This window comes from Argentina silus (genome assembly GCF_951799395.1).
Source record: "Argentina silus genome assembly, chromosome: 22".
Classification (NCBI taxonomy): Eukaryota; Metazoa; Chordata; class Actinopteri; order Argentiniformes; family Argentinidae; genus Argentina; species Argentina silus.
This window is the reverse complement of record NC_139676.1, coordinates 3,641,211-3,654,691: the sequence shown is the minus strand read 5'-3', so window position 1 is coordinate 3,654,691 and position 13,481 is coordinate 3,641,211. Positions and strand designations below refer to the sequence as shown.

The window sequence follows — 13,481 nt, the reverse complement described above, 5'->3', positions numbered from 1 at the left end:
GATCACAATATTTCCTCTTATTTGTTCCTGAACCTTTTTCCTTGACACTAGGCTCAGAAATCATTACTGTAGACGTGTATGTGGTATGCAACTCCAAGCAGGACGCATTGCTAGGTTGGGACTTTCTCAACCTTTGCCACATTAGACATTGAGGAATGTGTACTAAAGTTCAAGGGCAGACTCTGTTATGGTTACATAAGGATGTTATTGATAGATAATGTGGAGTTGATGCCAAACTGTTGTAATATCGCCCGCAGCTTTTCGACAGTAGAACATGGACTCTCATGAACTCTGATCCTCCTCCTCAAACCTACTCACCAGGACATTGAGGTGCAGCAGAGCTGTCAGGTGTAGCTGTCTACGCTGTCTGTAACCTCACCGGTGACCTGTGCACACTAAGGGCCCAGCGCCTGCTCCTGCTTGCCTAATGTGCATATCAACAAAGACAACCCCACCCAGCAACAGATGCCAAAAGTGACTCAGCTCTTGTCAGATAACCATGATGTGTTTTGTGCCACTCCCTCAGACCTAGGTAGAACTACCGTAGCCAAAAATCAGATTTGCACCAACACATCTTCCCCCATCTGCCAGCGTGCGTATCGCAAGTCCCCTCATCTAGGAGAGGAAATCAATAACCAATCAATAACCTGTCAATCACCAATTGACAATAACCAATCAAATGTCCTGACCTACCTTCTAACCTACTACGCCGACTAGGAGGTTAGTAGGTGCCTCCTGTTCCCATTCCAATGGGTAGATTTGTTCTATTTTCCTTCCTCCATCAGTTACCAGTTCCTGATCAGTTATCAGAATAACCTCCTTGACCCTCACCAATCCGGCTTTAAGGCTGGGCACTCTACTGAGACTGCTCTCTTTGCTGTCATGGAGTCCCTCCACTCTGCTCAAGCTTTCTCCCTCTCCTCTGTTCTTCTGGACCTGTCTGCTGCCTTCGACACAGTAAACCACCAGATCCTTCTCTCCACCCTCTCTGAACTGGGCATCTCTGGCTCTGCACTGTCCTGGTTTGCATCCTACTTGGCCGATCGCTCTTACCCTGAGCCATGGGGTCCCCCAGGGCTCCGTCCTCAGGCCCTTACTGTTCTCCCTTTATACCAAATCTCTTGGCTCTGTAATTTCCTCACATGGTTTCTCCTACCACTGATACGCAGATGACTCTCAACTCTTTCTCTCTTTCCCCCCCTCTGACTCATAGGTGGCGACGCGTGTCTCTGCGTATCTTGCAGACATTTCTGCTTGGATGTCAGCCCACCACCTCAAACTCAACCTTAATAAGACTGCTCTTCCTCCCTGGGAAAGCCTGCCCTCTCCCAGACTTTTCCATCATAGTAGAGAACTCCACTGTGACCTCCTCCCAGACAGCCAAGAGTCTTGGGGTGATCCTTGACAACCACTTATCCTGTGCGTGCACAGCAAGTACATTTGTCTAAAGTAAGTGAATCATCTATACATCAGTCATCATAAGAAAAAAGTAATCAATGCTCAGACCAGGGGCCATAGGCAGTCACAATGCTAGAAGAAGGATTTTTTATTTATTTATTATTAACAGGGTTAGGGTTAGGGTTAGGGTTAGGTTAACTTGTACAGGGGGTAGTGGGTGTGAAGAGATCTTTAGGAGGGACCGTTAAGATGTACCCTGAAGAGATGGGTCTTCAATCTACGGTGGAAGATTGGTAGTGACTCTGCAGTGACTCTGCAATATAAATTTATGTTTATAAGGCAAGGTTGAAGATAACAAGATGGTCATGTACATAAGGTACACACCTTATGTACATGACCATCTTGTTATCTTCAACCTTGCCTTATAAACATAAATACCCATATAATGTAAAACATTTATTATCAGATGTAATTTGTCAGATGTAATTTTTGGTGGCGGGAACGGTCTTCCATTTACATTTCATTCCACTCAAGGCTTCTCATCTATTTTACTGTGATTGTTATTTGTTTGATTTAAAGCTGGTTTGTTTCACCCACTTTAAACCAGAGGCACCCGAGGCACCGAGGCACTGCACAGGGATCCTTTCAATCATTCACTAGCCTTGCCTTCATCATCTTCACCTCTCACTTACTGTTTCACCTGTTTGTGTCACATGACCACATTCAGGCCGGGATAAAATAATCCCTTCAGCAGACAAGTCCAAGCGTGCTCAGAGGCGACTGAACCAGATCAAAGATGGGTTACCTTCAGTACTTCTCCACCGAGACATGGACTCTCCTTGCCTTACTCATCACCCTAATCGTAGTGTAAGGAGTTTTAATCAACAATATCTTTAGTTAGTTGTGTGTTTGTGTGTGTGTGTGTGTGTGTGTGTGTGTGTGTGTGTGTGTGTGTGTGTGTGTGTGTGTGTGTGTGTGTGTGTGTGTAATGTCTGATATTTAAACATATTCAGCAAGTATGAACTCTTTAATCAGTTTTCTGTTTTCATTAACAGTTTTTTATTATTATCAATTACTATTATCTAACAGTTTAAATGATACCTACGACCTGATTGTTTTGCTTTTGTTGCAAACTGTTAGTTCTCGTAACAATTTCAGAAGTCAGATTGTGGATTATTATTGTTGACAGCATTTGTTGTGGACAGGTATGGGTACTGGCCATATGGAATATTCAAAAAAATGGGCATCCCTGGTCCCAAACCCATCCCTTTCTTCGGGACGTTGATGGAGTATAAGAAGGTTTGTAAAGATTAAGCCCATAAACCATTACCTTGTAGATGTATCCACAGTTGTTGGGTTTTTTTTATGAAAAAAGGCAATAAAGCTTTTGAACTTGAACTTTAAAGAAAAAAAGAAAGAAAAAAAATGTAATCTGGTGAGTGGCCATTAAATCCTGCACACTTGTCATTTTTAGGTTGAAGCTAGTTCGACTCATTCATAGACTCGCCACAGATCAAGTTCACAGCAACAAGCATTCATGAACATCTGTTTTTTTTTGGGGTTCTCAGGGTATGCACGTTTTTGACACAGAGTGCTTCCAGAAGTATGGGAACCTGTGGGGGTGAGTCTGCTGAACTGATCCTTGTTATTGGGTTAGGGTTTGAGTTACTATGGGTATACGTATCTCTCCTGGTCTACAGTTTACGCTTTTAGAAAAAAGGGTTCCAAAAGGATTCTTTGGTTCCCCCTGTTGGAGAACCCTGTGAAGAACTCTTATGGGTTCCATTTATAACCTTCTGTGGAAAAGGAACCTAAAAGGGTTCAACATGGAACCTAAATAGGTTCTACACGGAACCTAAAAGGTTTCTTCAAAGGGTTCTCCTACGGGGATAGCACCTTTTTTTCTAAGAGTATGGTTCTCTGATAGGTCTGTGTCTGTCTCTCTGTCTACTGTATCTGTATCTATCTATCTATCTATCTATCTATCTATCTATCTATCTATCTATCTATCTATCTATCCAACTATTTTTGTTTTTGCTGGTCTCTAGCATCTATGATGGTCGTCAGCCTGTCCTGTGTATCAGGGACACAGCCATGATCAAAACCATCCTCATCAAGGAATGCTACTCCCTTTTCACTAACAGGAGGGTAATACGCTAACTTTAAGTCATTGTTGTATGGGGAAAAAAACATAAAGGCTTCGTAAATTGATAATATCATGTTATTATAGCATTATTAGGTTTTTACCATAATTTTACCATTATTGCTATTCTAGAATTTCCGTCTCAACGGGCCTCTGTTTGACGGAGTGAGTATCGCCGAGGACGATACATGGAGACGGATCCGCAGTATCCTGTCTCCCTCCTTCACCAGTGGACGGCTCAAAGAAGTACAGCTCCATCTCTCCCCTCCTTCTTTTATTCGCTCTGTTTGTCGGTTTCATATAGTTTAATTAAATGGTAGTACATTAGGTTTGGCATAATTGGATGGCTCTGCTCCGTAAAGCTCCCAGCCTGAAGTTTAACAACATAAAATACAATAATATTAGGCAGGGAGCCCATAACTCCTCAACCCCCCCTGTAGGTAGGTTAAATACAGAGCGACCGAGTGGGTGGAGGCTGGGGCGGTGGCTGGAACGACCCATAAGTATAACTCTCATAGCCAGTGGTGTAACGCTGTTTAACCATGGTGGAGTGGTGGAGATCAGCTGTCCATCACCTGACGTACAGCTGCGCCATTTAACTTAGTGTCCTGCCTGAACTTCAATTTAACGTAAACTTCATACATTTCAACAACACAGTACATTAATGACTAACAACTCCATTGCATTGTCCAAAACAAATTTCCTTGTATAGAATATAGAATAATGTTTCATATTTGGAGTCACTTATTCCTAGACTACAGTATCAATAAATAATGTATCCTGTATAAATCCATATTCTCAGGCTATATAAACTTTATATTAATCCATGTTTCAAACATGATATGAATCTTTCCCACCACAGATGTTCGGGATCATGAAGCAGCACTCTGGTAACCTGGTCAGCAGTATGAAGAAGAAGTCAGATAAAGATGAGCCCATTGAGCTAAAGGAGTGAGTATTTCTCTCTGAGTCCACAACCGCTCTTTCTCTAAAGATGAGATAATTTTTAGTGAACTACCCCTTTCATTTTGTGGTTGTGGTTCTGGTGGTCAGAGATTGTGTGGTTGTTTTCCAGATTCTTTGGACCGTACAGTATGGATGTGGTCGTCAGCACTGCATTCAGTGTTGACATCGACTCCCTCCACAACCCCTCCGACCCGTTTGTGACCAACATCAAGAAAATGCTCAAGTTTGACTTATTCAACCCGCTGTTCCTCATAATCGGTACAACTGCCCCCATATAGCTTTGAGTCAAATGTATTTAGTGCTTAATAAATGAAGCTATCGATTTCATTGATTAGATTTACATTTTACATTTATGGCATTTAGCAGATGCCTTTATCCAAAGCGACTTAGAACAAATACAAGTGAGTCATCTATCCAACAGTCATCATAAGACAAAGTAATCAATGCTCACAACATGGGCCATTGGCAGTCGTAATGCCAGAAGGCATATATATATATCTATCATTTTTATTTTTTTTAATTATTTATTAACAGGAGAGAACGTGTGCAGGGGGGAAGTAGGGGTGAAGAGGTCTCAAGGGTTAGGGTTAGTACAGGGGGGGTAGTGGGGGTGAAGAGGTCTTTAGGAAGGACTGTTAAGATGTAGCCTGAAGAGGTGGGTTTTCATCTACGGCGGAAGATCGGTAGTGTCTCTGCAGTCCTGACAGTGGTGGGAAGCTCATTCCACCAGCGGGGCACCAGGACAGTGAAAAGCCGTGACCGAGTGGCGCGGCCGCTGCATCCACGTAGAGGCGGCGGTGCTAAGGCCGAGGTGGAAGAGCAGAGTGATCGTGCAGGGGTTTGGGGGCTAACCATTGCTTGCAAGTAGGGAGGGGCTGTTCCCTTTCCTGCCCGGTAGGCGAGCACCAAGGTCTTGAATCTTATGCGAGTTGCAACCAAAGGTTGTGCTGCTTCTCTGGTCAGGAATGGGCGTATCCTTCTGATGTTGTAGAGGAAGAATCTACAGGAGCGTGCTGTTGCTGTGATGTTCGCCACACAGGATAAGTGGTTGTCAAGGATCACCCCAAGGTTCTTGGCTGTATGAGAGGAGGTCATAGTAGAGTTCTCTACTGTGATGGAGAAGTCTTGGAGAGGGCAGGCTTTCCCACAGCAGACGGGTCAAGAGTTGGTTTCTTGAGAAGACGCTTGACTCTGGCTGTCTTGAAGGCAGCTGGGACAGATCCTGTGGATAGAGAGGAATTGATTAAAGTGGTAAGGAACGGAAGGAGGTCTTTGAAGATGGACTGGAGAAGGGGGGAGGGGATAGGATCGAGGGGGCAGGTAGTTGCCCGCTTGGATGTGACCAGTTTTAGAACATCATCAGGGGAGAGGGGGGAGAAATCTGATAAACCAGAGACTGGGTGTTGCACAGTGGGTTTGGGAGGAAAGGTAGCATTGTTGGTGAGAGGTAGAGGGAAGGAGCTGCTAATGTCATCAACCTTTTCAAAGTAGGTGACAAAGTCATCGGCAGACAGAGAGGAGGGAGGAGGGGGAGGAGGAGGGTTGAGGAGTGAAAATGTGGAGAACAGTTTCCTTGGGTTAGAGACAGAGGATTGAATTTTGGAACGGTAGTATAAAGCTTTAGCGGCTGATGCAGATGAGGTGTAGTTGAGGAGGAGAGAGAGATAAGGGTCTAGATCATCAGGAAGGCCAGATTTTCTCCATTTCCTCTCAGCTGCCCAGAGCCCTATTCTACAAGCTTGCAGGGTTTCAGACAGCCAGGGAGTGCGAGGAGTGGATGGTGCCGGCCTTGAGATCTGTGGACAGAGAGAGTCGAAGGATGAGGAGAGAGAGGACAGGAGGGTGGAGGAAGCTGCATTAGTGGAAAGAAGAGAGAAGATTTCAACAGAGGGTAGGGCGGATAAGACAGAGGAAGAGCGGTGAGTGAGAGGGTGCGCAGGTTGCGACGAGAGGATACAGTGTGGGTAGAGACTGACTGGGAGGGTGAGTATTTGAGAGGGAGGAAGAAGGATACGAAATGATGATCAGAAACCGGAAGAGGGGTAACAGTGAGGTTTGAGGTATGGGAGGATCTTGTGAAGACAAGGTCGAGCTGATTGCCCGCCTTATGAGTGGGAGGAGAGTGGGACAGGGTCAGGCCGAAGAAGGAGAGAAGGTCAAGTGCTCCAGACAAGTGAAGCTTCTCCGACTGGATGTTGAAGTCACCCAGTATTGTGAGCGGTGTGCCGTCCTCAGGGAAGAAGCTGAGAAGGACATCCATCTCATCTAAGAAGTGGCCAAGCTGACCTGGAGGACGATAGATAACAACAATGTGAAGTTTGACAGGGGAGGTGATAGAAACAGCATGGAATTCAAAGGTGGAAATGGACAGGTGTGACAGGGGAAGGACATTATGTGACCACTTAGGCGAGATGAGGAGTCTTGTTCCTCCTCCTCGACCAAAGAGTCTAGGGGAATGAGTAAAGGAGTAGGCATCAGAGAGGGCTGCCGGAGTCGCTGTGTTATCCGGTGTAATCCATATCTCTGTGAGAGCAAGGAAGTGGAGAGACATGAAGCAGGCATAGGCTGAGATAGCCTCTGCTTTCCGGACCGCAGACTGGCACTTCCAAAGTCTTCCCCTTACAGTGAGGTCGTGGTCAGTTGAGCATGGTGGGAAGATTAGATTGGAAGGGTTGTGGGTGAAGGTGTACCGTCGATGTGTCCTCCTGATGGATGAAATAACAGGGATGGGGAGAAAGCACATTGTGATTTTTTGCCGGTATAGATGGAGAGGGTTAGTGGGAAAAGTAGGATATAGGTAGGCTCAATACACTAAGGGTAATGACGAAATTATCAAAATAGAATAAAAATACGTAGTAGTATGCTTCCTCTCAGGCCTTCCTTGATGGACTCCACAGATAGACTCCTTCGTCTGTGTCTGGAGTCAGGAGTCTGGAGTCAGGAGGCTGTCGCAGAGGCTGTTGCTCTGTGATCGTCACAATCTAAATGCAGATTCTGTGATTGCTGATGACTAGCAGGGTAGCAACCCCTCCCACCTGAGGATCAGATGACGACCAGACAGGTTTCACCACTCAATCCCAAATGTATTAGTCCTGGTCCAGGGTGAGAAGGAGTTAAATACCTGGCAGGATAGTGTTTAGGCCCTCCCACTGGAGATTGACAGCACTTCACAGCTATTGACTTCAAACAGATGGCTTTCAATAGAAACTACTTATCAGAGCTTAAGGCAGGTCAGCCACAACAAAACAAACAACTCAACAGCACTTTGATTAGAACAAGATTCAGCTAACTTCCTCACACTGGAGAACAGGCTTAAGGCAGTATAGCCACAGTAAAACAAGCAACTCAACAGCACTTTGATTAGAACAAGATTAAACGAATTTACTCAGACTGGAGAACAGGCTTCACCACTCACTCAATCCCAAATGGATTAGTCTGACAGAAACCACACTGCCAATGGTCTGGCCCTGCCCAGAACCAACCCCTAGTCCCAAAATGCTAGACACATGTAGATCTGAGTGGATTGGACATAGTATCTGGGGATAGGGCCTAGGAGTTATTTCTGTGCATTGGGTAGGATTGGAGTCACTTATCGTGGTATTTCCTGTTTCTGTTTGTATTTCCTGGTTCCTGTTTGTAACCGTGTCATTCCCTGTCCATCCAGCATTCTTCCCTTTCATGGGTCCTGTGATGGAGAAGATGGAGATGTCCTTCTTCCCTGCCTCGGTCACAGATTTCTTCTACGCTTCCCTTCAGAAGATCAAATCTAATCGCGAGGCTAGCACCTTGAAGGTGTGTAGATAGAATTGGCCAAATTTTAGATCTTCATCCAGTGTAAAATGGGATCTGGTGGTTCTCATGTGATTTGATCTGACGTCTGGCTGCTTCCAGGGTCGGGTGGATTTCCTGCAGCTGATGATGGACTCCCAGAAAGGCAACAACTCAAAGGGAGAGGATCAGAGTAAAGGTGCCTTCCTCAAACACACGCACACCTGCGTCAAACACACACATACTATACACTTGCCTCAAATACACATCCATACCTACAACCACACTGTGGACATGTTGTATTTGTATGGGACTCTCTCCATCCCTTTCTCTCACCTTCCTACCCCACCCCCCCAATCTCTTACCTTCTCTCCTTCCTGTCTTTTTTCCCCTCTCTCCATCTCTTCATAGGATTGAGTGATCATGAGATCTTGTCCCAGGCAATGATATTCATCTTTGCTGGCTATGAGACCACCAGTAGCTCCCTGACCTTCCTGGCCTACAATCTGGCCACCAACCCTCACATCATGACCAAGTTGCAGGAGGAGATAGACACAGTGTTCCCCAACAAGGTAACCCCTCTGCAGACTCCTATTCATAATTATATGATACAGGAAGTATGATGGTGACACAGTATTTTGAAGGGTACTGGTGTGTGTGTGTAACCTCTGTGCACAGCACACTCCTATCTATTACTATTAACAGTAGTAGTATTAAAAGTATTTTGCAGTGTGCTAATGTGAGTGTAACATCCCCGTGAAGGCTCCTGTCCAGTACGAGGCTCTGATGCAGATGGACTATCTGGACAGCGTGATCAACGAGTCTCTCAGGTTGTACCCCATCGCCCCGCGACTTGAAAGGGTCGCAAAGAGAACCATAGAGATCAAAGGCATTACGATCCCCAAGGATATGGTTGTCATGATACCCACCTGGACCTTGCACTACGATCCCAGCCTGTGGGAAGACCCTGAGGAGTTCAAACCAGAGAGGTAGTGGACCGCATCTGAACCACAACACCAACCGCAACAACAACAGCAGTGTTCCACAACAACCCTAAAACACACCTTTGTACGACGCAACCATACACAAGCAGGTTTCATCAACAATGTATTACTATCATAATACTTTGATGTCATTTCTATGTTCTTTTCCCCCTCCTCCTCCTCCTCTCTGTGTGCAGGTTCAGTAAGGAGAACAAGGACAACATTGACCCGTACACCTACATGCCATTCGGGGCGGGCCCACGGAACTGTATTGGGATGCGATTCGCTCTGGTGCTGATGAAACTGGCGATGGTGGAGATTCTACAGAAGTTTAACTTCACTGTCTGCAAAGAGACAGAGGTGAGATAAAATAATAATAGAATGATTATAATGTTATTTTTTGTACCAATGACTTTGTTGCGTTTTTATATATGTAGCGGAGGTGAGGTCATGTGATGAGGAAGCCTAAGACATAAAAGTGACGCCCTCAGACCTTGAGGATGTCTTCTTGGCTCAATGGTAGACGCTTTCACATGTTAGACCCGAGTTTGAATCCCCGTCCATCACATATACTGTGTTATTTCATTGTTCAAATTTTCTGCTTTTAAAAGTGATCAACAAATTTGTGTAGCATCTTCTATATATTTTTTTGCAGTCACATCAAAGAGACAGTGTGTACCTGTTTGTAATATTTATAGAGATAGCTTCATGAGTTTATACTTCACTTTAGGAGAGACAGATCAAGAGAGACAGATATGATAAATAAATCCATGATGATACTCTTTATCCTGCATAACATGTAATTGATCTAGCATTCCTTCTCAAAGTCACTGATAACACTCATGGTTAAGGTTAGGATTGGGGGATTGGCTAATCTGATCCCAGATCTGTAGAGTTACGGTTAGGGTAAGACTAATACATAATGACAACACCAGCTGAGATTGGAGAATAACCTGCCAGGAGTTCACTTTTCGCTCATCACTTTTTGAAAACTATGGAATGTAGTTCAAAGGCTTTATTGCCAAATAAGAGTATAATGGAAATGTTGCATAGACACAGTACACAACATCACAGTAGTGCTGCAGGTACAATGTTAAAAGGGCAGGTACATTGGCCATGTTTGTAGTACTACATACTACAATGCTGCACTTCCCATTTCATTTCCCAGATTGCATTTTAAATACACTCATCCTCATTATAGGCTACCTACTAAATGATATGGAAGTATGTAATTTTAAACAAAGCTATGTTTTTTCTGCTGAACTCCCTCAAGACTCTAGGGCCATTGGAATGTATGTAGACCCAAGAGAGGATATAAAGGAGTTTGAGTTTATTTGAATTTATCGTGCAATTTTACCGGAAGGTCACAATTACACAGTACTAGGTAACATTCATAGTGTTGTGCTGAAATCTGTTTAACTTGTTCCTTCCTACTCTAACTGTGTGTCAACTCTCACCAGATCCCCTTTCAGTTGGACAACCAAGGTCTTCTGATGCCCAAGCGGCCCATTCAACTCAAGATGGTGCCCCGCTCAACTCCATCAGCCGCCTGCCAGGAGTCCAACATCAACTCGCTCAAAGCAGAGAGCCAGTGATCAGGACCTGCCCTGCTTCTACTGCTACTGCTGCTGCTGCTCTCATGTCACATTGTATCTGACTGTCTATTACTGGACATCCAGATTATGACATAGTGTTTGTAGAGAGATGGTGTTGTTGTACTACTAGTCTGGTAGTCAGTCCCTTTAATAATCATATACACTCATAAAAAACAACTCAAATGTAAATACAATTTTGTAAATGTACCAATACCAATGTATTGGGTATTATAGCATAGCCTATGGGAATCTGTCATCTACTATCATGTCAACTCTACTTTAATTGATAGTCAAAGTTATCATTCTCTCACTATAAAAGATAAGATTTTAGATGTTATATAAAGCAAAAGTTAGTTGTTATACTCTTTCGCCATTTCCTAGCAGTACCAATGTGATGGTGGTTTGTATGTTCAGACAGGATTCTGGGAGCAGTGTTCTATAATTAATCCATAATTAAATACAAACACACAACAACATTGGTACATGATCATAGGTCTTCGACTTGGTTATTACCAAGGATCCTGACACTAATGTTACTCCTATTATTGATGTTGCCATTTCTGATCACTTGTCTGTGTTTTTTGAAGTGAAAGCGTTACCTAAATGCCAATGCTGCTAAAGCCTTTATAAATCTTATGTCTAGTTCACCATTCACCCGCTCTGTCCTCCTCCTGGGATGCTCTAGTAGAAAGCTTTAGCTCTAAAGTATTGCAACATATTGATACTATTGCCCCATTAAAAACAAAGACTCCAAGAATGGAGAAAAACAACTACTCCAGATACACTTAGATATTGATAAAGACAGTCTTAGTTGCTACAGCAGAGAGATTAAGCAGGCCCGACAATCATTTCTCTCTCATGTTATTGACATCCACAAGAATGATGCTAAAGTTCTTTTTTCTACCATTGATCGCCTGATAAATCCCCCACCTACAACCTCTCGTGAGTTTTTTTCCGCAGCTAAATGTGGTATTTTGGAATGAGGCATTTGGTGCCTTCTTTAACGACAAGATCATAAACATGAGGCTAAATATATTTTTGACTGAAACATGGCTTAGATCAGATGGGGGGGATTACTCTTGTCGAGGCTTCTCCTCCAGGTTATAGCTCTTCCCAGGTAGCAAGGCAAAACAGGAGAGGAGGTGGATTGGCAAGTATCCATATTGATCGCCTAAACTGTAAACAAACCGATCTTGGTCATTTCTCTTCATTTGAATACCTTGGTCTGTGGTTTAAATGTGATTCGCCCACCCTTATTGTGATTCAAAAGCCTTTTGTCCTGGCTATTTACAACTTTGTTTATCACTAATTTACCCTATCTTTTAATTACTCTGTCCTGTTTCTGCAGCTTTGATCCTTTGTTTTCTTCCCCTCTAGCCAACCCCTCACTCTGACCTTACCCCTCTTTTACTGCCTTCTCCAAATGTTCTAGGACCATCTGTTTTCCTGTGATCTCTTCGCTAGGTGTGGGATTACTAACCCTTATATTGTCTTTAAATTTACCATAGTCCCACAACTTTTTACAATTTATCACAGAAAAAACTGAGATTCTAGTTTAAGGAGGTAAGGCTCAGAGAGAACAAATCTACTTAGACTCTTTGCACCTTAAGAGCAAAAATCAAGTAAAAAAAAAACCTAGGGGGTCCTCTTTGATGCTGATCTCAATTTTGAAGCCCATGTTCGCAATGTGACTAAATCAGCCTTTTATCATTTAAAAAACAAAAGTGAAGGGTTTCATTTCATAGGCAGCGAAACTGGTGCATGCTGTTATCATAGGCAGACTAGACTATTGCAATGCCCTTTTTCCTGGTCCTCTGCAGCTTATACAGAATGCAGCTGCACAGGTTTTAATCAGGACAAGAAAGATAGAACACATTACATCAGTTTTAAAGTCACTACACCGTCTCCTAGTTAGCTCGAAAACTGATAGGAAGATTATCCTCTTGGTTTTTAAATCTCTTAACGGCCTAGCGCCTGCATAACTGAAAGATCTCCTTGTAAACTATAAAGCCTCAAGGGCCCTGAGATCATCTGGAACTGGCCTCCTTGTCGTTTCTAGTGTTAGAACTAAGACGGCTTTTAAGCACTCTGTCTCAGGAACAGCCTAACAATTAGTCTTAGAAATAGGTTTTAAGAAAAAAACTGGAAAAGTATCTGCATTTAACTGACTGTGTTTTCGTATTGTGTGCTGCATGTATGGTATACACTTACTTAACACTTTATTAGGAACACTATGCTAATACTGGGTATGGCCTTCCTTTGCTCTCTATTAGGAACACTATACAAATACTGAGTAGGGCCTCCCTTTGCTCTTTATTAGGAACACTATACTAATACTGGGTAGGGCCTTCCTTTGCTCTCTATTAGGAACACTATACAAATACTGAGTAGGGCCTCCCTTTGCTCTTTATTAGGAACACTATACTAATACTGGGTCCTTTGCTCTCAAAACAGCCTCAATTCTTTGTGGCATTGATTCCAAAAGTTGTTGGAAACATTCCTTTGAGATTCTGGTCCATGATGACATGATTGCATCACGCAATTCCTGCAAATTTTTCAGGTGCACTTTGAAACTGTGAATCTCCCGTTCTACCACATCCCAAAGGTGTTCTATTGGACTCAGATCCG

The 13,481-nt window shown here is 43.6% G+C and overlaps 1 protein-coding gene across 1 annotated transcript; it reads left to right on the top strand.

Annotated features, from left to right (window-relative positions):
* The first annotated feature begins 2,175 nt into the window (after nucleotides 1-2,175).
* On the top strand, nucleotides 2,176-11,266 carry LOC310821903 (cytochrome P450 3A27-like). Its single transcript, XM_083694178.1, has 13 exons — nucleotides 2,176-2,265; nucleotides 2,604-2,697; nucleotides 2,967-3,019; nucleotides 3,447-3,546; nucleotides 3,674-3,787; nucleotides 4,404-4,492; nucleotides 4,617-4,765; nucleotides 8,172-8,299; nucleotides 8,399-8,474; nucleotides 8,687-8,847; nucleotides 9,038-9,264; nucleotides 9,456-9,618; nucleotides 10,719-11,266. Exons 1-13 carry the CDS (start codon nucleotides 2,195-2,197, stop codon nucleotides 10,851-10,853), a joined length of 1,560 nt encoding a protein of 519 aa, XP_083550304.1. The 5' UTR covers nucleotides 2,176-2,194; the 3' UTR covers nucleotides 10,854-11,266.
* Nucleotides 11,267-13,481: the final 2,215 nt, after the last annotated feature.